Source organism: Nuphar pumila, chromosome 2, assembly GCF_984573655.1.
Source record: "Nuphar pumila chromosome 2, dmNupPumi1.hap1.1, whole genome shotgun sequence".
Classification (NCBI taxonomy): Eukaryota; Viridiplantae; Streptophyta; class Magnoliopsida; order Nymphaeales; family Nymphaeaceae; genus Nuphar; species Nuphar pumila.
This window is the reverse complement of record NC_143250.1, coordinates 12,808,231-12,835,067: the sequence shown is the minus strand read 5'-3', so window position 1 is coordinate 12,835,067 and position 26,837 is coordinate 12,808,231. Positions and strand designations below refer to the sequence as shown.

The window sequence follows — 26,837 nt, the reverse complement described above, 5'->3', positions numbered from 1 at the left end:
AATCTCAATAAGAAAGTTTACATGGATCCCCCGCCAGGTTTAAATTTAGCACATAAAAAAATTCTTCGGTTACGAAAAGCATTGTATGGTCTAAAGCAAGCCCCCAAGGCTTGATATGATCCATTTAGTAGTGTCATGACACAACTTCACTTTAAATCTTGTTATACTGACACTGCATTATTTGTTAAGTCTTCTAATGTAGGAATGGTTATATTACTTTTCTACGTTGATGATATGATTATCACAGGAGGTGATAAGCAGAGGGTTAGTTATATCAAAGATGTACTCAAAGTTAACTTTGATATGACAAATCTTGGTTTTTTACGACATTTTCTTAGAATAAAAGTGGCCTACATCGTGGTTATTTGTTATCGCAGACTAAGTATGTATCATGGATCATTGAACAGTCAGGACTTTCAGATGAAAAACAAGTTGATACTTCAGAGGTCATCAATGCAAAGATGAAAAAAGATGATGGAGAACCTCTGAAGGATCCAACTCCATATTAACAAATGATTGGAGCTTTGTCTTATCTCTCTATTACCCGTCCTGATATTCATTCTGTTAGTTAATTTTAGCATGCTCCCACTACAGTGTATATGAGTGTTGTAATGAGAATTATTAGATATGTTAGAAATTTTATTAATTATGAGTTATTTCTTTCATCCTCTTCCTCGCTAGAAATTATTGCATATTTTGATTCTTATTGAGGGAATGTAAATGATAGACGCTCAATCACTAGTTTTTGTGTTTTTATAAGAGATTCTCTAATTTCATGGAGATGCAAGTAGCAAAAGGTGTCCCTCCCTTCCACTAAAGCAGAGTATTGTGCCATGGCAACAACTATGTTTGAGTTAATATGGTTGAGACAGTTATTAGAAGATTTGAGAGTCCACATCTAACCCTCGAGATTTTGTTGTGACAACAAGAGCGCAGTATACATTGCAAGCAATCATACATTCCATGAAAGGACCAAACACATTGAAATGGATTGTCACTACGTCCGTGAAGAATTTCTGAAGAAGACCATCATGTTACCTTATGTTTCATCTGAGTATCAACTGACAGATTTCTTCACTAAAGCGCTCCCATCACCTAGATTTTGTAATGAAAAGAGGCGGAAGCACCAATAGAGCAAATGTCACTCTCAAAGAGTGACCACTAAAGCCAAGAACACAAACACCAAATGTGCACACACAAAAACTCTCAAATATGGAAATGACTTAAAGTCATAAGTTGGATATTATTGAAGAAGAGAAGAGAGAGAGGGGTATAAACCCATACATTTAAGAGGGGAAGACCTCCTCTATTTATAGAGGAGGGAAGCACTAAAGGAACCACAAGGGGGGGCTCCCTTGTAGTCGTTGGGAGCCCCAACGGTCAGAAATCTGACCGTTGGAGCCCCAACGACTACAAGTGTGGGGCCTCCTTGTGGTCTTTACAAAAAAGGAAAAATAAAGAAAAAAAAAGAAAAGGAAAAAGGGAAAAAGGGAAAAAGAGGAAAAATAAAAAAGAGAAAAATACATAAGTGGTTTTATAAGAATACCCCTATCGGGTATTTATCTAAATGAGAAATAATATATATATACATATATGTATATACATATACTTATATATATACGTATGTATATATATATATAAGTATATATATATATATATTTTAACACGCCCCCTCAAACTTTACGGGGAGAAGACCGAAAGTTTGCTAAGAAGGAACATAAATCGTGGAGTTGGAAGCGCTTTGGTGAAGAAGTCAGCCAGCTGATATTCTGAAGTAACATAAGGTAACGAAATAGTCCCTCTGAGATATTCGTCTCGAACATAATGGCAATCCATCTCGATATGCTTTGTCCGTTCATGAAAGGTGTGATTACTGGCAATGTATATCGCACTTTTGTTGTCACAGCAGAGCTTGGTAGGAGTGGAAATGAGAACGCTCATGTCGGCAATGAGACTTCTGAGCCATACGATTTCCATAGTTGTCATTGCCATAGCCCGATACTCAGCTTCAGTAGATGATAAGGAGACTTTCTGTTGCTTCTTACATCTCCACGAGATGAGAGATTCTCCTAAAAAAATACAAAGACCCGTAATTGAGATACGATCATTGGGATTGCCTCCCCAGTCAGCATCAGTAAAAGCAGTCAATTCAAGAGATGAGGAAGAGGATAAGAAGAGTCCCTTTGAGATGGTATTTTTGATATATCGCACAATTCTCATTACGGCCGCCATATGAACTGTGGTAGGTGCGTGCTGGAATTGGCTTGCTGCATGAACCACATGAGCTATGTCAGGACGGGTGATGGATAGATAAGTGAGGGATCCAATTAATTGACGGTAGGGAGTTAGATCTTCAAGAAGAACACCATCTTCAAGTCTAAGTTTTGCATTGATAACTTCGGGAGTCTCAACTTTCTTTTCGTCAGATATTCCTGATTTGGTACAAATTTCAGTAGCTAACTTCATCTGAGATAAGATGTATCCACGTTCGGAATAAGCCACTTCAATACCTAAGAAATATCGTAAATAACCAAGGTCAGACATATCAAAGGTATCTTTTAGCATAGACTTAACATCATTTACTCCCTTTTTGTCATTCCCAGTGATGATCATATCATCAACATACAACAGAAGCATAATAATGGAGTCACCTGTTCTCTTCACAAAAAGAGCAGTGTCAGTATAACAAGAAGAAAAACCTAAATTTATTAATACGTTACTAAACCTATCATACCAAGCTTTAGGTGCTTGCTTAAGACCATATAAAGCCTTTTTTAATTTCAAAATTTTTCCATTTAAATCCATACCTGGAGGTGGTTCCATATACACTTCTTCATTTAAATTACCATTCAAAAAGGCATTTTTAACATCAAGTTGAAAAATTGGCCATTTTTTAACTGCGGCTATAGCAATAAGAGCTCGAACACTAGTCATTCGAGCAACGGGAGCAAAGGTTTCATCATAATCTACCCCATACTCTTGGGCATATCCTTTGGCTACCAACCTAGCCTTATATCTTTCCAATGAACCATCACTCTTAGTTTTCACTTTAAAAACCCATCTACATCCAATGGGTTTCTTGCCATTGGGAGGATCAATGATTTCCCAAGTTTGTGCCTTTTTAAGGGCATTAAGTTCAAGTTGCATAGCATCATTCCAATGAGCATATTGCTTAGCATCATCGTAATGAGATGGTTCATGAAAAGAGTGAAGAGCAAGAAGACATGCTCGAAAATTAGGCGAAAAAGAATCATAAGAAACAAACCTATTTGGTATTTTAGAAATTTGACTTGACCTTTTTTGAGAAGTCCCTTCGATGGACTCATTTTGGGAAAATCTTTCAAGGGCACAAGGAGGATTCCTTTCATTCCTTCTAGAGTAGACTTGTATTTGTCTTGAACCATTTTCTTCTAAGTTTTGATCATCGCTTGGATGTTCAACAAGATCTTCACTAAGGAATTCATTAGGATCAATATGATCATCTTTAGGCAATAAGTCAAATAAGAATGAATAATCAATATTTTCATTTGGTTGGGGCGAAAAACCACTTTCCTCTTCAAGGAATGTGACATCTTTAGAAATATAAAGCTTGTTTTTAAGTATGTCAAAACATCGATAGCCTTTTTGTTTTTCGCCATATCCCAAAAAAATGCATTCAATAGCCCTAGGGGAGAGTTTATCATTCTTGTGGGTTAAAACAAAGCATTTGCATCCAAAAATTCTTAGTTTTTTATAATCGGGAGACATATTGTAAAGTTTTTCAAAAGGAGAAAGATTTTTCAAGGAGGACGAAGGAGTTCTATTGATAAGATACGAAGAGGTTAGAACTGCCTCGGCCCAGAAAGATTTTGGAATGTTTCGTGAGATTAATAACGTTCTTGTAGTCTCTATTATGTGCCTATGCTTTCTTTCCGCAAGGCCATTTTGTTGTGGAGTGTTGGGGCAAGAACGTTGGTGAAGAATTCCATTTTCTTTCAAATAGGTTTGAAAATCATTGGACATATATTCGCCTCCCGAATCGGATCTAAGAATAGATAGATTTCCCAAAAATTGGTTTTTGACCATTGCATGAAATTCTTTAAAGAAGGAAAAAACTTCGGATTTACGACTTAGGAAGTAAATCCATGTGAATCGAGTAAAATCATCAATAAATACCACGTAATACGAAAAATCACCTTTAGACAAAATAGGGGAAGGTCCCCACACATCGGAGTGAATAAGTTCAAATGGCTGAGTGGTAAAGTAACTTCTTTGTGGAAATGGAATAGCTTTAGATTTCCCAAAAATGCAATCTTTACAAGTCATGTGATTGTCTTTACAAGTATTGTTCAAAACGGAAAAAGAGACATTTTTACAAAATTTGGATGGCCAAGTCTCTCATGCCATATTCCAATACTTTTGTCCTTTACAAGAGTACATGATGGCTTAGATGGAAGAGTCAAAAAATCCATAAAATAGAGGTCACCCCTTCTATGGCCTTGCCCAATCAGCTTTCCTGACTGGAGATCCTGCACGGTGCAATCCTTGGGTGAGAAAGAGACTTGGCATCCATGATTGGTAATTTGAGATACGGAAAAAAGGTTTAAATTTATTTTAGGAACGATTCTTACTTTAGGAACAAAAAAGTTTTTAAAATTAAGAGATCCAATACTTTCAATTTTTAATGATGTACCATCGGCCGTTGAAACACAAGAAGATATAGGTTCGGAAAAAATGTTTGAAAGAGAATTTTTATGAGATGTCATATGAAAAGAAGCACCGGAATCTAGTATCCACATACCTGGAGGAGATGAAGAGTAGGCAATGGCGGCCCCGGATGTTGAAGGAGAAGCCTTGAGTAGATGTTGGAGAGCTTCGGAGATGTGATTTAGAGTTTCTTTGATATCTCCTTCTTTTGTGCAATCTTCCTTCTTTGGAGAATCTTCTCCAACGGCGGCAACTTTTCCTTTAAGCTTTGGGCAAACCGGTCTTATGTGCCCCGGTTCATTACAATAATGGCATATAATCCCCTTTCTAGGTCCATAGTTATTTTTGTTAAAGTGGGGAGGTCTATATGCTTTAACATTAGATCCGGGCCTAGTAACGGCCAAAACATCATCACTCTTAATGCTCAAACCAAGCCGAGTTTCTTCTTGACATATCTCGGCAATGACGTCTTCAATAGGTAGGGCTTTGCTTCTATGGAGAAGAGATGCCCTTACTTGTTCAAATTCCGGGCGAAGACCATGAAGGAATTGAAAAAAGTGTTTCTTTTCAATTTGTTCCCTTCTTAGCTCAATATCTTGAGGAGCAACCCACTTAGGCTCAAGAAGAGCAAGCTCATCCCAAAGGGGAGTTAGAGAGCTAAAATAGTCCCGGACACTCATGTCCATTTGTTTGGTAGAACGGATTTTCTCTTGACAAAAAAATTGTCGAGCAAGATCCTTTTGGGTATACATACCCTTAAGGAAAAACCAAGCCTCATTGGCCTTTCTAAATTTGACAATATTAGCACAATTTTTAAGATCTACATTGTTCATGAACCATGCCAAAATTTTGGCATGGTTACTTTCCCAATCCTCAATTTTGGATTGATGTTCATTAATGGCTTTGATGCGTTCATCGTCATCTAAAGCCTTCTCAATCTCGTTTTCAATTTTGGTGAGAACAAGAGAGGGTTCGGGAGTAGTTCCCATAACAAAACCCCAAAGTTTCTTACCTCTTAGGTGATTTTTCATCGCGGAGGCCCACATGAGGTAGTTGGACCCATTTAGCTTAAAAGAGAGCTCCACTTTAGAGTCACGTTCCATTGGCACCAACTATTATTCTCTTCTTCAAAAAACTTTGAGAGGCACGCGTTCCAAGATGACAAAAGAGAAGCCCAATCACCAACCGAGCTCTGATACCATGTAATGAAAAGAGGCGGAAGCACCAATAGAGCAAATGTCACTCTCAAAGAGTGACCACTAAAGCCAAGAACACAAACACCAAATGTGCACACGCAAAAACTCTCAAATATGGAAATGACTTAAAGTCATAAGTTGGATATTATTGAAGAAGAGAAGAGAGAGAGGGGTATAAACCCATACATTTAAGAGGGGAAGACCTCCTCTATTTATAGAGGAGGGAAGCACTAAAGGAACCACAAGGAACCACAAGGGGGGGCTCCCTTGTAGTCGTTGGGAGCCCCAACGGTCAGAAATCTGACCGTTGGAGCCCCAACGACTACAAGTGTGGGGCCCCCTTGTGGTCTTTACAAAAAAGGAAAAATAAAGAAAAAAAAAGAAAAGGAAAAAGGGAAAAAGAGGAAAAATAAAAAAGAGAAAAATACATAAGTGGTTTTACAAGAATACCCCTATCGGGTATTTATCTAAATGAGAAATAATATATATATACATATATGTATATACATATACTTATATATATACGTATGTATATATATAAGTATATATATATATATATATATATATATATATATATATATATTTTAACAGATTTCACTTCCTATTTGGCAAACTCTCGGTTGTTATGCCTTGAGTTTGAGGGGGGGGTGTTAAGACAAGCTTCTAATATATATATTATGTAAACTGAAATACCATATCAAGGGTATTTTGGTCATTTTAGTCTGTAATAGAAGTTAGACCATTAGGGGCTGATTGTATAATTATTATTTTTGTTGTTTTTTTTATTTTTGCTTTGGTACTTTTGAATGGGACAGCTCCAACTAGCTATTGGAGACCGTTGGGAGCAGCCCAATAGCTAGTTGGGCTGCTCCCTATTGCTTTTTGCTGTTATAAATAAATGTATTGCTTTCTAAGCATATTGTGGAATACAAAAGCATTTATTATTGACCCTTGTTGGGTGGTTGGTTCAGTCAATTAGTGTTCTTATTGGTTGATTGTGTTATTGTAAGTCCATAAGAGACACTCGCTTTGCCTTTGTTCTTATTTCATTATAATTATGTGATTTTTGTAGATGATTACTCCCGGTACACTTGGATCTAATTTTTTAGGCACAAATATGAAGTATTTGAAACTTTAAAAAAAAATCATAATCTCATTAAAAAACTTTTTTAAACTAGTATTTTTATTTATGTCAAATAACTTTAGAAAATATTTAGAGACCAATGTTATCTAACACCAAAGATCTTGTACCAACACACCCCAAAAAAATGGTTTAGCTAAAAGGAAACATAGATACATAGTAGAGACCACTAGAACCTTACTTATTTCTAAACATATTTTAAAAGAATTTTGGGCTGGAGTTGCGCTTAATGCTGTATATCTTATAAATAAAATTCCTTACATCAAATATCAAAATATTTTTCTTTGTGAAAAAAATTATAAAATTTCTCTTGATTATTTCAGATTAAGGACTTTTGGATGCAAATGTTTTATTCTTACAAATAAAAATGACAAATTCTCCCCTAGAGAAATCTCTTGTATTTTCTTTGGTTATGGTAAAAACCAAAAAGGATTTAAATGTTATGATTTAAAAAAATGATAAACTCTATATTTAAAGAAATGTGACTTTTATAGAATAAGAAAGTTTCTTTGATTTAAATATGCCTAAGAAAGAAAATGACTACTCATTTCTGGAATTGATTCCCCAAAGTATTGATGAATCTTTGAATAATGATGTTGATGTTAATAATGAACCTCAATCCAATATCCAAGGTGGTGAGCTTCATGACATAGAAGAAAGTGAACCTCTAGTTGTCCAATATAGGAGAAGATGAGATGGTAGGCATCCTAGTGCTCTAGCAAGATACTCTAGTATAGAAAATCAAAGACTAGGTACTCTTAGAAGGTCAAACAAAATACCTAGACCACATAGATTTGTGTCATACAGGGCTTGCCTAGCTAAGATATTTTTCCACTTTAAACCTTCCTCCTACAAGTGCCATGAATGACGAATTAGAGGCATTAGAAAAATCCAAAACCTGAGAACTAAAAGACCTTTCTATAGAGAAGAAAACTATAGGTTGTAGATGAGTATTCAAAGTAAAAACCAAAAATGATGGTACCTTAGAAAGATACAAAGCTAGGCTAGTGGCCAAGGGTTATTCCCAAGAATATGTCATAAATTATGATGAAACATTCACACATGTAGCTAGGATGACCTTAGTCCGAACCCTTATAGTTGTAGTTGCTATTAAAAATTGACCCATTTATCAAATGGATATCAAGAATGCCTTCCTAAATGGCGAGTTGAAGGAAGAAGCTTATATAGACCCACCAATTGGATATGAGGTTCTTATGGGAAAGGTGCTTCACTTAAGAAAAGTCTTGTATGGTCTTAAGCACTCTTAAAGCCTGATATGATAGATTTAGATATGTTATTATTAAGCCTGATTATAAATCATGTTATACTGACACTGCCTTGTTTGTTAAGAAGTCTGATGCAATTATTGTCATTTTACTTCTCTATATTGATGACATCCTCATTACTAGAGGAGATAAACAAGGAGTTATTTACATTAAAAATGTTTTTAAACAAAATTTTGAAATGATTGATTTAGGGTTTCTTAGATTTTTTTTTAGATTAAAGTAGCCTACTCCCTTCGTGGTTATCTATTGGCTCAATCCAAGTTTGCTACTGAGATTATTGACAAGTCTGGAATCACTGGTGAAAACAGGGTGGACACTTCTGAAGTAATCAATGCAAGTTGAAAATAGATGATAGAACACCTTTGGATGACCCCACTTTTTATCGACAGATGATTGAGGCCCTTATTTAACTATCATTTGACATGACATTTCTTATGCACTGCATACAATAAGCCAATTTCATCACTCTCCAACTACCGTGCACATGAGTGTTATGAAGATTATTTGATATTTCCAAAATTTTGTTTCTAAAGGACTTTTATTATCTTCTTCTTCTCCACTTTTGAGTTAATTGCATATTTTGATTCTTATTGGGAAGGAGATCCCAATGATAGACGCTCAATTACTGATTTTTGTGTTTTTGTAGGTGTTTTGTTGGTATCCTGAAGGTGTAAGGAATAACAAAAAGTGTCTCTATCGTCAACAAAAGTTGAGTACTATGCCATGGCTACCATGACATCAGAAATTGTGTGGTTGAGAAGATTGTTGGAAGATATGGGGGTGTTTATGTACTCACCCTCCAAGTTGTGTTGTTATGACAAAATTGCCATCTACATTGTAATAAAGTATGCAAATACAAAGTGCACAAACACTATTACAAGTCCAATGAAGAACAATAAAAAAGCATTAAAGCACTACACAAACACAAAGTGCATATACAAGACTTCAAAGAGTCAAGACAATAAGACAAGAACATAAAAAATATAAGCTTTACTGAGTAGAATGCTTAGAAAAAACATTAAAAACAACAGGAACAAGTAGTCCCTATTTATACATAAGGGGAACAAAGGCAGGAAGCCTTGGGAGCTCCCATAGAGTAGTTGGGAGCTCCCAACAACTCTATGGTTAAAGACCATAGAGCCCCTCAAAACCAAGGCAATTACAAAAAATATAAAAAACTAGTTACAAAATTGTCCTTATAGGGCAGACCTAGATACAAAAGGTAAAAAGACTAAAATGACCCTGATGGCATTACTTATTACAACAAAATTATATATATTCATTATATTATGAATATATATACATATTTTAACACCAAGCATATCGAGATGTATTGTCACTATGTTTGTGAAAAATATTTAAAACAGACCATCTCACTGCCCTATGTAGCATCAGAATTTCAGTTGGTCGCTTCTTCACGAAAGTGCTTCCTTCTCCTTGATTTCACTTCTTACTTGACAAACTTTCGGTGATATCGCCGTAAGTTTGAGGGAAAGTGTTAAGTTATATATATATATATATATATATATATATATATAGGCTATATCCATTAAAGGTATTTTGGTCTTTTCATTTATGCAATAGGCTGTACCCATTATGGGGCACTTCAGTCCTTTTTGTGGGCGTAATGGTAAAATACCATTAGAGCCTCCAACAGCTATATTTATAGATGTTGGGATGCTCCCAACGGCTCTTTGTGGGCCATTATGTCTATATAAAGGGGCTTAAGCCCCTTGTATTATGCTTGTATCAAGCATTCCATCTTCTGTAAGATTTATATTTTTTTATGTTGTGTTCTAGCACCCAAGTAGCTCTTGTGCTTGAGTTCTTGTATTGACCCATAAGTGGTCCTTGGTTGTACACATTCTTGTGTGTTTGTAAGCTCATAAGAGGCAACTACTTGTGCTTTTTCTATTTCATTACAGAGGTTGTGGTTGAGGATCTGGTAATGGTGCAGCTAGTGTTGTTGGTGGTAGTGGCATAGTGGAGGTCGAAGTGGATCTTGTAATGGGGACGATGGGGTTTTTGTTGGTGGCAGTGGTGGTGCTGCTGCTGCTGGTTGACACATTTTCTGGTGGCAATGGTGATTAGAGTTCCATGGGCTACACAACCCTTGGGAGATGGACTAACACTTCCATACATTCACTGTATCAAATTCAAATAATTTTAGGTGTGTTTAATATCCAGCAGAAAGATTTTCATGCGTTCAGTGAAATTCTCAATGGAGTTAGACTGGTCACCACTCCTCAAGTTCCTGTTCAAGGATCATTGTTGTGGGGTCAATAAGCAACTCATGTCTACACAGTTGTGCCCTTCTATATAGTTTTATAAGACTCTGTCCCCTCACTCTACCAGTTTGATATTGACATCCGTGTCTGCATTCAGGTAAATGGGATGCATGATGACATGTCACTACATGAAAATAATGTGTTTGCTAGAGCATGCTGAGTGGTTGACTTATCTGTGCCACATCAGTTGTTTACGTTGGATATCAAATCTATGAAAGATTTTGATTCCTTATGTTCATTAATTTTGTTCAAAATGTTGCAATATGTACGTTATAATCTAATTGTGTTGTTTGCTTTGCAAGTTTCTTTTGCATATTACTGTCATCATTGCTAACTGTTTCCTGTTATTTGACCTGTTTGTTTGGTTGTATTTCAGCGTTTTGTGTAGTTGCAGTTGAGTCAGTTGGAAGACAACTGCCAATAGCTTTCTTGGAGCGGGTGAAGGAAGACTTTAATAAGAGATATGGTGGTGGAAAGGCTGCAACTGCTGTTGCCAACAGCCTCAACAAAGAATTTGGGTTTGTCAACATGATCTACTCTATCAAACAGAATGCTCTGCTTACTGCTAACCCATTTTATTAACTAGTCCCTGTTTTTATTCCAGATCAAAATTAAAGGAGCATATGCAATATTGTGTTGACCACCCTGAAGAGGTAAGCAACCTTGCGAAGGTGAAGGCTCAGGTTTCAGAAGTTAAAGGTGTGATGATGGAGAACATTGAAAAGGTACAAGGATTGCTTTCTGTTTTTGGTATTATGTACTTACATTTTACATGAGTACTATCACTTTTGTCATGATATGTTTTCAGATTCTTCTCTTTTTTCTTTTTCTTTTTACTTCGTAAATTCATACTGGCCTATCGTGAAACTTAGGTGCCTGTTTAATCAGTGCTTATGCTGACTTGGTATCTCATGGACTTGTTTACAGCAATAGCAAGATGTATTTGTTTTGATAGTCAGCTGTCATTTGATCATACATGCTAGCATCTTTATGGTGAACTAGTTATTTTTGTCCAAAATAAGAATGAAATACAAATTTGTGCTAGATACATGTCTTGCCTTCTGCGTATCTTATCTTTCTGGTCATGGTGTCAAGTTTTCATTTTTCAAAGCAATTTCATGTGTAATTTTACCTTCATTACTTGGGTTGGTTCAGTTAGGGTGATAATGCTGCGGTTAAGGGAAGATTCCTGCCTTGAGCACAAACCTAGGTAGGTAAGACTGTAAAAGCCTGCCTCATTGTTGATGGGAACACAAGCCATTAATACTGACTTCATGCAGTCCGCAAAATTATTAGCGCACTTTTCTTGCACATTCTAGTACTGTAAAAACTGCAACCATTTTAACATTTGCTTCTTATGATGAAACCATTAATGTAGAAATCGTCACGAGAGACTTCATGGACAGGAAACGGTGTATATGTAAAAGTATAGGCGACACTGAATATTGATTGAATCAAGTTTTAGCTGGATCTAAGTTTTGGAATAGCTCCCAAAATGATACCACACAATAAGCTCATGTTGGCATGCATAGAGTGCTTCACTTATCTATACTTTCTTCTAATTAAATGCAGCAATTAAGTTTTAGATATAGTAGCCAGCATAAGGAGTGTCTTCACTCGGAAGCACACAAGCATGCGTGCACACACACATAAGAGTGCAACCATGTGATAACCATAACTTATGGTAGTACACTTGATTTACATAGATTGAATCTCCAAAAGCAAAACTAACATTTGGAGCTCCAGTGAGGTGCTCCTTCTCTCTCCCTCTTTTCTTCCTCTTCTCTTCCGTTGTATCCTCCTTAGTCACCACCTCGTCCTCTCTCTCTTTGTATCCTACTCAGTCACCACCTTGTCCTCTCTCTCTCTCCCATATATATATATATATATATATATATATATATATATATATATATATATATATATATATATATATATAACTTGATTTGGAGCTCCAGCGGGGTGCTCTGTCTCTCTCCCTCTTTTCTTCCTCCTTTTCTCTTCCGATGTATCCTCCTTACTCACCACCTCGTCCTCTCTCTCTTTGTATCCTCCTTAGTCACCACCTTGTCCTCTCTCGCTCTCTCTCTCATATATATATATATATATATATATATATATATATATATATATATATATATATATATATGCGTGTGTGTGTATCTGTGTGTACCAGTGTGTAAAACCCGAAAAAAAAACTTGGATCCGGACCCAACGGAGGCACCGCCTCTCTCGTGCCTCCTAAAGACAGCGAGGCAAGGGAGGGATTTCAAATAGAAACCCCCTTTCCCCTCTGCTCTCTCGTTCTCTCTCCCTCTCTCACCTTCCTTCCGCTCGGCAGACCGCTAGCGAGCTCCCCTCCAGTGAGCTCCTGTTCGACGAACCCCCTCACCCGCAACTCCCTCTCGTCTGCCGACGCCGGCGACCTTGGTCCCTCTCATCGCTCCTCTGCAGGTAACCCCCGTCTCCCCTCTCTTTCTTCTTCTTCTTCGATTCCCCTTTTCTCTTCTTCGGCAGGACGGTAGGGGCGACACCCCCTATCGTCTGCATTTAGTCGATCTGCAGGGGCTAAAGCCCCTGCTTGACATCTTTTGACAGGTCGGCAGGGGTGACGTCCCCTGCCACCTGCGTTTAGTTGGTCGACAAGGGTTTTAGCCCCTGCCTTTAATGTTTCGGCAGGGGCGATACCCCTCCTGCCGCTTGTGATAATGCTTTCGACAGGGGCTTGTTGGCCCCTGCCTCGCTTTTTGGCAGGTCGACAGGAGCCTTGCCCCCGATCCTCCCTCTTTCCCTTTTTCATCAGGGAGGGGCAGAGCCCCCTCCCTGTCTCCCTGTGGTGCGAGATGAAGGGGAGGGGCTCAGCCCCCTCCCTGTTTCCCTTTTTCGCCAGGGAGGGGCTGAGCCCCCTCCCTGTCTTCCTATTGTACAGGTTACGAGGGAGGGGCTCGACCCCCTCCCTGTTTCTCCTTATCGCAAGGAAGGGGGTTGGACCCTCCCCCTCAGTCTCCCTGCTCTTGTTAGGGCCCGGGGTCGGGTTTGGCTCATCAGCCGAGCCCACCTTCACCTTTGGCCGCTGCAGGTTGGGCTGGACCTGGTTTGACTCTCGTGCCCACCTGCCTCCCTTGAACTGGCTGGCAGGGCCGGGTTCGGCCTGGGTTGTTGTCCCTTTGCCCCACCCCTTGCACACTTTCTCTTCAGGCTTTTGTGAAGCTACTTACGTCTTGCTTTTGCAGCTCATACGACGGATCCCGCTTGCGTCCCGCGACCCGAGCCGTCAATCGCCTACACCCGTAGACGCCAGCAAGCTCGCAACTCCCCAAGGTAGGGGAAGATTACAAGGAGGATTTAGACAATTGAATTGAGTTTAATTAACTAAAAAAGACAATTAAATAAATATATACGTATATATATATTTATATGAGTACGCATTTAACTCAAGGACGCGATTTCGCGATCCTTATCCTTTACTTTCTGTCAGTCTTTACTTTGTCGTCGCGCTTTGCCCCTAGGCTTTGTGTTTGTACTCTTGCTCATAGTCTTTACTTTGCCATCGCGCTCTGCGCTCAGGCTCTTGCTTTTGCAAATATTTCGTTACTGCCTTGCCATTGCAGATGACACTCAGGTTTTCGCTCATTGCATGTGCTATAAAGGCATCTTCGTGGAGGATGCAAGAGGCATTTACCACTCTCCCTCTTGCGACAAGAGTTGAGTCAGGAGCTTAACGATACATCCTCGTCTAAGGAGAGGGATCCTGGCTTTTCGAGTGAGCAGTCCTGCAAGGTAGACTTGAGAATTTAGGGAATTGCGCAAAAGCATCAAGACTGCTCAAATCGAAGTATTTGGAAGGATGTGATTGGCTGGTTCTGTTCGTCTATTCGACATATCTCGGGTAACCTCGAATTGGGGCTTGAGCGAACTTCTTAGCGAAGGGTTCTGTTGAGAAACCTGTATCTCGTTCATCGAGGCTGGTATCGAGTCATACGGGGCATGTAGATACCCCGATAGTGGATGAGATTCTAGAAAATCGCATGCCAAATGTTGACACAAGTTGTTGGCTGTTTCAAAGGATAAAGAATGCCAAAAGTAAAGTTTGAGAAACATTATATCTTTGCGAAACACTTTTGTTGAGGCTCTTATTGAGGAAGTATACCCCTTTCGTCCTAGAGTACTTGTAGTCGTGCACTATATGCTAGTACTGTGATGATCGGATGAGACGGTCGTGCGACCTCAAATAGTGCCAAATGCACAATGCTGTAAACACATAAAAAATGGGATCACCTTCACAGGTAAGATGCTCATTTGGTCAAAAGACCAGAGCATATAGAATGAGTCGTCAATTAACTTACCCCTGATGCACTCATTCGCTTCTTGTAGTCTGTCAAGGGAGAGGACAGAGCGGTACACACTCCAATGGACAGGTTGTTAACAACCACCCCACGGGCAAAGATCCGGCCTCCCCAGTCATTGAAGTTAGGGGAAGGGACTACCAAACATTATCCTAGGTGGTAGATCTCATGGAATTCTGCAGAAGTTGGATGCATCCGTTGCCAAGTACCTGCCTTTGGGGAATCCTCTCTCGGCTAAAGTTGTCCCCTTAAGAGCGGACTCAACTAGTTATTCGGGTTATTGAAAATACATAGAATAACAGACGCCCAAACTAGTCTCAGTTGTTTCTACGATTTGTCTGCGCGTACCCACAGGCCAGTAATATCGAAACATAAGTCTGTTCACACTGGTTGATGGGTCATAAGACTTTCGTGTGTTTTTGATACGTATTTTTTGTCAAGTGAAAGTTTATCGATGAAATTACGTATGACTTTGGTGTCTCCGAGATTCTTATAATTATGATGCTTATGCAGGTAAATGACACGTCACGCCTACATAGTTGTGTTGCAGAAGATTGCATTATGATTGTTTGTGTGAATATATCATACTTGCATAACATGATTGATAAGTATCATGAATATTTGATTAAAATGTCTTGAAGATATGTGCGTGGGTTACACGCTAGAAAGGTCGAATGCGATGTGCTTTGAGATAAGAATTGTGAATGCATATGATGATGCAATGATCTGAATATTTGTAAATATAACTTGAATCCTATGTGATTTGTTTTACCATGTGAAGTGATATGATGCATATTGCTGGTATACATGCTTGTACCCATATTGGTGGCTACTGACCCCAAGAGCGGTCAATTGTTCGGAGCAGTCGATTGTATTGATGCATGTATCACTAAGTAAGGTATCTGTTGAGGACCTGATCTCCAAAGGATTATCTGCGAGGGTGTGTATGATCAAGATCAGGTGACCCGGCTAGAGCGATAGAATCTCTGTGAGGATGTACACTGTCCAAGAGCAGGTAGCCGCAAAGACGGTGAACTCCTGTGAGGAAGTGTATTGTCCAAGACCAGGTATACCATCTAGGGCGGTAATTCTTTGTGAGATTGTACATTTCCCAGACCAGGTGATTCGACATTGATCTTGTTAATTATAATAGTGACTATCGACCCTGAGAGCGGTCATTTGTGTTGATGCGTGTATCATAATAATTTTTATTGGATATGGCATTTGTTGAGGACTGGGTTCCCAAAGGATTTTTTGTGAGGGTATGTATGATCAAGATCTGGTAATCGGCTAGAGTGGTAGATTCTCTGTGAGGATGTACATTGTCCAAGAGCGGGTAACCGCAAAGACGGTGAACTCCTATGAGGAAGTGTATTGTCCAAGACCAGGTATATCATATAGGGCGGTAATTTTCTTATGAGGTCGTACATTTTTTAAACCAAGCGATCTGACGTGGAACTTGCGAATTTTGATTACCATAAAAAGTTATGGTGAGCTGTGATGATCTTCTGAATTTGATTGAAATAGCCAGTTATGAATCTATAGATTTGGCTTTCTGTTTAGCATGATTACATGTTGGTCTCAGATGTGAGAATCAGATCTTTGTTGATTTTTTACCATGATATAAAATCATGTTTTGGACCTTCTATAGAAGGGCAGTTTTTTCTGAGAAAGTATAACGCCTTAAGTGAGTCATAACAGGTGACAGCTGGCCGCATAAGGCCTTGTTAGATGAGAATAAATTAAGGTTGTTCAGGACAAAGAGTTTGTTAGAAGTAGTGAGAGCGACAAAAGATGACCTAATAATGATTAAATATAGAGACCCCGTTCAAGGAACGAAAGCAACCTAGAGCAATGTCTCTTTGTGTCTCTTCATCCGTGTCGAATCAAGCAGAAGATAACATTTCTTATAGTCTTCTGCTAAACCCTTTTTATGGCTCTGTATAAACTTTTGCGAAGACAAAAGTTTAATCCCACATACGTTTTGTTCAATCGAGCTTTGAACTGCTTACTTGCTTTGAAGTGCTTATCTGTTTAACTGCTGATCTGCTTTAAACTGCTTACTTGCTTTGTTGCAATCCCTGACAATTGTACAACCATGCAACTTTGGGAGGGACTGGTTCAAACGTATTCACAAGTTTCATAGGCGAAGATGGTTTTTCTCAAACATGATGAAGACTATCACAGATCAACTTGCAGTTATAGGATGTGCAGTGAGCGATAGTGATATGGTGCAACAAACTCTGAGTGGACTGGGATCCGATTATAATATGATCGTCACTTCACTACTGTGCTTGCCTGCTCTTCCTACTTTTGATGAGTTGCAAGCCAAATTAATTCAGTATGAAATGACTCTGAAAGGCTTTTCTGAAGAAAATCACGCTCATATGAATTCATAAGAAGTTTTTGCCATAGGGGTGACTTATGGTCGAGGACGGGGGCGAGGAGGACAAGGGCGAAATGAACACGAAGGACGTGGATTGCTTCCCACTCCAAATATGTCGACCAATGCTCAGAGACAAAGATCTATCCCCACTTGCTTTCTTTGTAACAAAAGGAGGCATATCAAAGCGAATTGTTGGTACAATCCTGAAAATAAAGGAAAGCCTCCACAGACAGAACAAAAAAGGAAGTCCAGCTACATCACAGACAGTGGAGAGATTAGAGATCTGTTGATATCCGCCTTTTCAGAGTTGAATTTAAAGCAGAATGACCAAGGAACTTGGTTTGTTGACTCAGGGGCAGCAACTCACGTGACGGGTGATGCAGGTAAACTTTTTAAACCTATTTCTTATTTTGGAAAAAGTAAGATTGTCACTAGAGATGGATCCTACCATCCTGTTTCTCATGTTGGAAAATCTGTCATTCCCATGTCACATTCTACCCTTGAACTTTCTAATGTCCTTCATGCTCCCAATATCAAGAAAAATATTCTGTTTCTAAACTTGTTGATGATAATCATGCTTCAGTCGAATTCACTCCCTTCTATGTGCAGGTCAAGGACCTTCACACGAGGAAAATGTTCGCTGAAGGAAAGAGACGAGGCAATATGTATGTCTTTCAAGAAGATCCATGTCATTTGGTTCGCCCTGCTCACCTGGATTTGAAGTCTTCATTAGAGTCGTATTCTTTCTCTTCAACAAATGTTTTTAGTATTTCTGAATGTAATAAGCCTTTCTTATGGCACAGTCGGTTAGGACATTGTGGGAGTCATTTTATTGAGAAACTTGTTTCTAATAATCTCATTCCAAAAGAAAGTCTCAATGCGGATGAGAGAAGTCAAAAGTATTCCAGTTGTCTTTTGTGCAAAAGTCATGTATTGCCTTTTCACTTCGTTAATAAGAGATCTTCAAAGCCTTTTGAGATAATATGTTCTGATGTATGGGGGCCTGCCCCAGTTGCCTCTGGATCTGGAAGTAGATACTACTTATTTTTTGTTGACAGCTACTCTCGATACACCTGGATATATTTCATAAAAAATAAGTCGAAAGTTTTTCTTTTGTTTGAGAACTTTCTTTTCTTAGTAAAAAATCAATTCTCTAAGTCCATACAATTTTTCCAATATGATGGAGGAGGGGAGTTCTCATCTAGTGACTATTTTTTTTCTTCAAAATAATGGGATAGGAAGAAGGGTGTTCTGTCCACACACACCTCAACAAAATGGAATTGTTGAGCGAAAACACAGGCATATCGTCGAAAGTGTAATGAGTATGCTCCATGACAGTAATTTTCTCATTAATCTGTGGACAAAAGCTTTTCATTCTATCGTATATGTGATAAATAGATTGCCTATGGTTGTTTTGGAAAATAAATCTTCTTATTAGTGTCTTTTTGGAGTTCATCCTAGTTATCATTGATTTACGTGCCTTTGGATGTGTTTGTTATGTGCACATTGATCGGTCTCTGAGAAACAAGTTTCAGGACAAGGCTCAGAAGTGTAGATTTGTGGGATATGCAGACGATTACAAAGGATACAAGTGTTATGATCCCGCTAACAGACGTATCAAAATCTCAAGAAATGTTGTCTTTGATGAACAAAATTTTGATCACAAAGCTGGCACAACGGATATGCCCTCTACCACAACTGAAGTTTATTATCCTTGGCTGAACTCAGAACTCTTTGCTAGTTCCAATGAAGTTTGTTCTTCAGATTGTGTGCAACAGGAAGAAGAAAGGTTTGAAACTATTGGTGCATCGGGATCACAGAATGGGGAAGAAGCACCATCATTGGTACCTAGTAGATACAAGGGCATTTCCTATACTAGACAAAGAACGATTGTGTCAGATTCTTGAATCGTGCCTCAGCAGCTGCACCTACTTCCTCTCATATTCTTGAGATCAGAAGATCCAATCGCATGCAACATCCTATTGATAGGTGGGTCAGCTATAACAACTTCTCCATGGTTTTTCAGCTCTTTTTAACTGCCCTCAATAAGGAAGATGAACCTATTATGTACTATAGGCAGACACTTCTACCAAATGGGTAGAAGCCATGAATGATGAAATGCAAGCCTTGCACGAATGTGGAACTTGGGAAATTGTTCTCAAACCACTTGACAAAAATGTTGTAGAATGCGAATGAATCTACAAAATAAAGTATAAACTTGATGGGACCATTGAACGATACAAGGCAAGACTGGTGGCAAAAGAGTTCACCCAAGAAGCAGGGCAAAACTATGATGAGACTTTTAGCCTAGTGGTGAGAATGGGAACAATTCGTATTATTCTTTCCTTAGCTGCTGAACATGGATGGAAGTTGAGTCAGTTTGATGTAAAAAATGCATTCTTGCATGGGGATTTAAAGGAGGAAGTTTACATGGAACAACCACCTGGATATTACGAGCAAGATTGTAAAACACATGTATGCAGAATAAAAAGAGCTATCTATGGCCTAAAACAAGCATCTCGTTCTTGGTTTGACAGCTTCTCACTTATATTCAAAAGCATGGATTTTCCCACTTTCTATTGGATCACTCATTATTCATTTTTAGAAGGCAAAATGTGACCACCTTGTTACTAATTTATGTGGATGATATTGTCATCATAGGAAACTCTGAAGGTCACATCAAAGAAGTGAAAAATCTATTAGGTCAGAGGTTCAAAATGAAAGACCTTGGTACCTTGCGTTATTTTCTTGGGGTAGAAGTCGATAGTCGGGCTGATGGCTTGATTCTAACTCGACACAAGTATACGATGGACGTTCTCAGCAAAGCAGGTATGAAAGACTGCAAACCTCTAAGCACTCCAAGTGTGCTTCACCAAAAACTAAGTACTCATGATGGATGATGGAGACCTGTGTGAGGATTCCACCAGGTATCGCAATTTAATAGGGATGTTACAGTATCTCACATTCACTCGACCTAATATTGTTTATTCAGTCAATCAAGTGTCTCAGTTTATGCATGCGCCACGTACAGGACACATGGAGGCTATTAAGAGGATACTCAGATATCTGAAAGGAACAATTGGAGATGGGTTGATATATTCTCCAAAATCGTGTGGCAAGGATATGCGTGAGCTTACTTTATATTGTGATGCAGACTGGGTAGGGGATCCAGATGAACGAAGGTCTGCATCAGGATATTGTGTCTTCATTGAAAGAAACTTAGTCTCTTGGAGTAGTAGAAAACAAAAAGCTGTCGCCAGATCAAGCACTGAGGCCGAGTATAGATCCATGGCTATCGCTACTGCCTCACATGGGTCAGGCATTTACTAACTGTAGTGGGAGAAACGATCTTTTGGTCTACCTTGTTGTGTGACAATCAAAGTGCTCTCAACATGTCATTCAATCCAGTACATCACAGCCGCGCTAAGCATATTGAGATAGACCAGCATTTTGTAAGACAAAAAGTTGAAGAAAAGGAGATAGAGTCTGAATTTGTTAATACTGAAAGACAAGTTGCAGACATATTTACAAAAGGCTTGACAAAAGATCGTTTTTGGATGCTTAAAGGCAAGTTGTTCATGGTTCAAAACCATGATCAACTTGAGGGGAGGTGAAAAAGTAGTGTTTTGTATATTACATATGTCATACCAAATATATAATGTATTATGGGTCTGGACATTATACCTGACCCGGATCCATATTGTATATCAAAACATATAAATACAATATCTAGGTCACGATTTTATTATTGAAATCGTGACAGCCGCAGCCCCTCTTCTCTTCATTTCTCTTTCTCACAAAACAGGTTCTGGTGAAAAACTCATACAACGCACCACGAATACTTGAGGAGTGATCCACGAGCACACTAACAATGAGATTTCCAACTTCAAATATCAAGAGCACTATGACCCTGATACCATTTAAAGATAGTGGAACCTTCAAACTATAACAAATATCCATCAAAGAATTGAAACGGACCAGGACAAAGAGCTGCTATGGGCACACTCACAAAGGCCACTAAGGGCACACACCAAAGAGAGCTCACAATACAAAAAATATTACTTTATTGATTCACAAAATGCATGCAAGATCCATTCTTAACAATGAGGGGGAGATCTCCTATACAATATGAGAGGGCCAGCTCTAACGGCTAGTCAACTTGAGTTGACCCAAAAAGTAAAACAAAAAATATTGTTTACAATAAAGAATAAATATATATATATATACATAAACATATATAATATACACACATTATATATATAATATGTACATTTTAACAACCCCTTGCCGAGAAATTACCTAGAAAGATACAGGTGACTATATATATATCAACATCCTTGCACCCATATATTTTTAAAATTTCTGTGTCATACTCGCTCCCCCCTGCTTTGTGACATAAGTGGAGGAATTCCCCCCTTTTGCTTATCAGAAAAGTGAAGCATAAAAAAAACCTCTGGCAGCCATGTGAGTGAAGACATATTAATGTGATGCCAATGTATACAATCAGTTTCCCATTTCCAACTAGTAGCTGGATGTTTTCATTTGGTTGATATGATGACAGATAAGGCCAACATGACACTGAATAAAGTCGTGCTCAAACATAGCAGTCTTGTAATACATGAAAACTTTGTTGGATGCTTATTGTTGAGGATTTTGTGCAGGTTTTAGATCGAGGAGAAAAGATTGAGCTTCTGGTTGACAAAACCGAAAACTTGCGGTCCCAGGTAGAGCAGCTGTTTCTCATTCCATCTACTCTTTTTAGTCAGTCAATATCTTAATTTTAAATTGTCTAAAGTGGCTGCCTGTTATGTTGCAGGCCCAGGACTTCCGTACTCAAGGCACAACGATGCGAAGGAAAATGTGGTTTCAGAACATGAAGATCAAGCTCATTGTGTTGGCTATTATCGTCACGCTGATCCTTATCATTATTTTGACAGTTTGCCATGGCTTCAACTGTGGTAAGAAGTGAAGAAGATGAATGAGGATGGAGTTAGAATTTTGGATTGCTTCTGCTGTATTGTCTGGGTGAAGGCATCATCTGCACATATATAGAAGATGATTGTAGGGCAGGTTCCACATTTCTAGGAATATTAGTATATTTTTACATCAGAAAACAGCTTCTTATCTGCAATATATGTTGAAAGGGTTCAGACCTCTATGGGTGTTGTGCCATGCGTGTTTCCTTCTATTGATTTTTTTTATTTGGTTCATCTGGATTTGTTTGGTTTCTGGTTTTTATTGTTTCATTTGATGAGTGATCTCTTCTTGACATGAGTCACTCGTGAGCTCATAAAGTTTTGTTTGGTAATGCATGTGGTTGATCGAATCGCTTGGTACATTCTCATCTCTACTGATAATTTTGGCAAATGGAAAGTGTAGATTGAACCATCATGTATGTTATATTCCATCTCCAAACGTTCTATTTGGAAGTCTGGGGTTAGGACCTGAAAAATTTTAAGGTATGAAACTCGAGCTGGCTAAATAGTCTTGAATATGTCCAAGTATCGGAACTGGGCTTATGCAAACTTTTTTTTTTAGCTAGGCCAAAGGAAAACCCCTGAATCACCTGCTGCACACTGTCTGTCCGGTTGGTAGAGCCCTTGAGGGCCCCCCCTTTACCTACTGGGAATTTCACAGCATCAATCTTTCAGGAATATATGCCCTTATGGGTTTCAAACTCATGATGTCCTCTCAACTTGGTGATATTCACAAGTCGCCCCTACCAGATGGGCCTTGTAAGCATGTATAAAAAGATTTTACAGAAAATGATCATACTCAGCTAATTTGACATGATTTCTTAAAAATTGTATAATTTTTTTTATTTTCTTTGGATGTCCCAACTTTCAAATATCCGGTATTGTTAGGACCTTTTTACCCCTTACGACTGTGAATTAATGCCCTATTGTGATAGAATTGTACCTCCGGTACGGCTAGTGCAAACACACACTTAAATCTAGAATCACACATTTTTTATGCAGAACTCACAAACTCACATAAAGCGTCAAATTATATGGGGGTTTTACAAGAAAGTTTTTTGTAGACAAACAAAAAGAAGAAACCCTCGAATAAATAAAATATATATATATATATATATATATATATATATATGATTTAATAACTTCGTAAATATTAAGAAAAATCGTATATAATAATAAATTCACAAATATTTAAGTAGGACATTTGTAATTTTGTTGTTTTCTTTTAATTAGAGTTTCACACATATTTTTATGCAAAATCGTGAGGTATGTGTGAAAAGGTAGGATATTTGCAATTGGAGTTTTGCAAATATATTTATGCAAAATATTGACGTATATGCGAAAAGAGAGGATATTTGCAGTTTTGGTGGTTTCAATTTCACCCAAAAATCATAAATAAATTTATGCGAGTTCGTGAGTTTCGCATAAAAAAATGTGTGATTCTAGATTTAAATATGTTTTCACTAGCCGACGAGCGGTATAATTCTATCACAAAAAAGGCCTCAATTCGCAGTTGCGAAGGGTAAAAAGGTTTTAACGATGTTGGATATTTGCAAGTTTGGACATCAAGAGTAATATAAAAAATTATAGGGTCCACAACAAGTGGACATGCCACATTATGACATGTTCAAACATTTGTTGTTGTTTACAATAAATCAGACTTGTTTAAAGGTCAGGTGAATATTATGAGAACTACAAGATAGAACTCTTAGAAGAACGACAACCAAGGACAGAAGGCAGAAAACCAATAGACTGCCCCAAGAAAGTTGAACACCAATGGGAATGGGTATGGTGATAACCCTAAATGGATTAGAGATCGAACATTTACTAAGTTCAAACAACCTCAGTCATAGGTCTATTTTCTATTATAGAAAAACATAATCAAGTTGATTAAGGAGTTAGATCCACCACAAATGAAGAACAAATACCCACCTAAATATTGCAGATATCATAGAACTATGTGTCATGACATTGATGAGTGTTTTGTCCTCAAACACATTATTTATACATAACTATATTGAAAGCGGTGAATTGTTTGTTTAGGAATAATAATAGTGTAACGACCCCAACACTTCCTCGTAAAAAGTAAAAAAAAAAATTAAACAGTTGTAGAAACAAAACCTAAAGATTTGGGGTTTCACAGATTTAATATATATTAAACTACAAGAGATGGTGCATTGAATCAACGAATATATAATAAACTTTATTAATCAATTAAATGAATATCATATAAAAAAATAATGAAATAGTCTGTCATAAAGAGCCACTTTGTCAAGAACCTAGAATATGTCACGCAAGGCTCACAGTCTCCAACTAGCAAGTCCAACCATCACTGAGCACCTGGTCATGTCAAACAATTTTTTTTTAAATGGGTAAGAACCAAAGTCTTTTGTATGAATTCCTCTAAAAATTAAAATAATAAGAAAATATCATAAACCAAATTCATACATAATTTCAAAGGAATATCTCAACAAAAATTTTCATAATCAACTTATCATTTAAGCATTTAAACAAGTATCATGCAAAACAGAATAAACATGAAATGCAGAACAATAAATATGCATAATTCAATGCATATGCATGAATAACACTAGCTTGCCTTTCAAAAAAAACAATGGTTTAAACAATGGCTTGGCTTGTGTTTGGCTCATAAAGAGCTTGTTTCAACTCGTGAAGTAAGCATGGCAAGCCGAACATAAATAGCGGGTGTTCATCTCAGCTTAACTCTTATGAGTTTGTTAACTAGTAATAAGTATATTTCATTTTATATATAACTTATATCATAGAGGCAATGTAGAGTTCAAATCCTATTGCTTACGACTTAGTTTGATAGACTTACATTCCAAATTTCATTATTTTCATCTTCTATAAATGTTTTTTTTTAGGAAATGAGCCAACTTGAGATAGACTTGTTTTGCTCGGCTCATTCCGAGCTTGAGCTTGGCTTAGTTCATCACAAGAATGAAACAAATTTTTTTTTTGGATAGTCCAAGGGGAAAACCCCCATCACTAACTGCACGTTGGCTGGCCTCCAGTTGGTAAAATCCTTGATCTCCCCCTGCCCACCGGGAAGTTGACCCAGCTCCGACCTTGCGGCAAGGGACACCATCCGTTGGTTTCAAAACTGTGACATCCCGTCAAGACATTAACAAGTCGTCCAGGCAAGAATGAGACATGTTTGAACATTTCAAGCTCAACGTTTTTGACTCATTTACCAGCTCTAATGTTAATTGTCGCCATGTTCAGGTGTTTATAGTGTAAAACTCTTAAACGCTCCCCCTATGCATTGAGGACAGTTTCCAGATAGCTTTGACCTTGTGGCAAGGAATCACACCTCGAGTACCTAACTCACACATCTTTCAACTTGAATGTTGAAGCTGACACACCTAGCTAAGTGTCGGGAGTCCTTGTAGACGGTTACCCCCCCCCCCCCCCCCCCCCCCCCCCCAGCTTGCCAACCAAGAATGAAAAAATACTATAAAGTATCATGTCAAACAAACATTTGGAGTTGAACTGCCTTAATTAAGGGAACACGGATCCCATCATTTGTTTGAAATAGGATGGGCTCCATCTTACATTCAATCCTAGCCATCCAGCAGAACATCTAGTCATTGATTGGATGGCTAGGATTGAATGTAGGATGGAGCCCATCCTATTTCAAATGATGGGATCTGTGTTCTAATTAAGGGAGCTTGGGTTCAAATCCCATCAATCGCAAACCAACCACGATTATCACAAAAAAAGAGAGGCATTTTTTTATGCACGCAGCGCCGCTGCTACCAATGACAGCCACCCATCTCAACATTTCTCGAGATGGAGACCACGCCCATCTTTAATAATGCCAAAGATGGGTGGTTGTGTGGGCGATGCATGATGCAGCCCCGCTGCATATTATGTGAGCAAAAAAAAAAAGAAAAGAAAAAAAAGGGTCATAATCTATCATTTAAGACAAGCACATGGGTCAAAGATGTTTTACTGGTCAACTTACTTGATGTAATAAGTGATAATGAATTATAGGAGGTTGGGTCACTAATAAGTGTGTCAACTGGCCGGGTTTGGTTCGGACCCAGGTAGAACCAGACTTGGAGAACTACATGAACCGGACCATGCCTGGTAAAATAATATTTTCCATCATTTTTACATTGAAAATTTGTGGGTCTTAATGAAAACTCTGATCGGGCCCTAGTCAGGTATAACATTACACAAACTATATCCAGATCCATGTATTAATTAATCAGACCTTTGAGTCCAGACCCAGGTCTTATTATTTATCACCATACCCGGACCCTATAGGGGTTGGTCCCGATAAACCAAACCCATTGACACCCTTAGTCACCAAACCTTATGATGTGATTTGTAAATTTAGAGGGATCATGATGCTTACTTGTTCAAGAAAATGTTAAATAACCGAAGGCGTGGGGAAAATTTGGATACCATTTGCCCCAAGGGGGTTGGCGTAGTGGGGTGCGGCCTTGACTACTAGACGGGCAGTTATGGTTCGATTCTCTTAGGCATCGCCTCTCTGCACAAGC

At 38.3% G+C, this 26,837-nt stretch overlaps 1 protein-coding gene across 1 annotated transcript in view; it reads left to right on the top strand.

The window, feature by feature from the left end:
- The window catches only part of LOC149844796 (vesicle-associated membrane protein 722), a 28,002-nt gene extending 5,451 nt beyond the window's left edge, over positions 1 to 22,551 (top strand). Inside the window, exons 2-5 of the mRNA XM_089997341.1 lie at positions 10,974 to 11,115; positions 11,202 to 11,322; positions 21,991 to 22,053; positions 22,146 to 22,551. Coding sequence (XP_089853467.1) covers positions 10,974 to 11,115; positions 11,202 to 11,322; positions 21,991 to 22,053; positions 22,146 to 22,298 — 479 coding nt within the window. The 3' untranslated portion in view covers positions 22,299 to 22,551. The remainder of the gene's footprint in view (positions 1 to 10,973; positions 11,116 to 11,201; positions 11,323 to 21,990; positions 22,054 to 22,145) is intronic.
- The last annotated feature ends 4,286 nt before the right edge of the window (positions 22,552 to 26,837 follow it).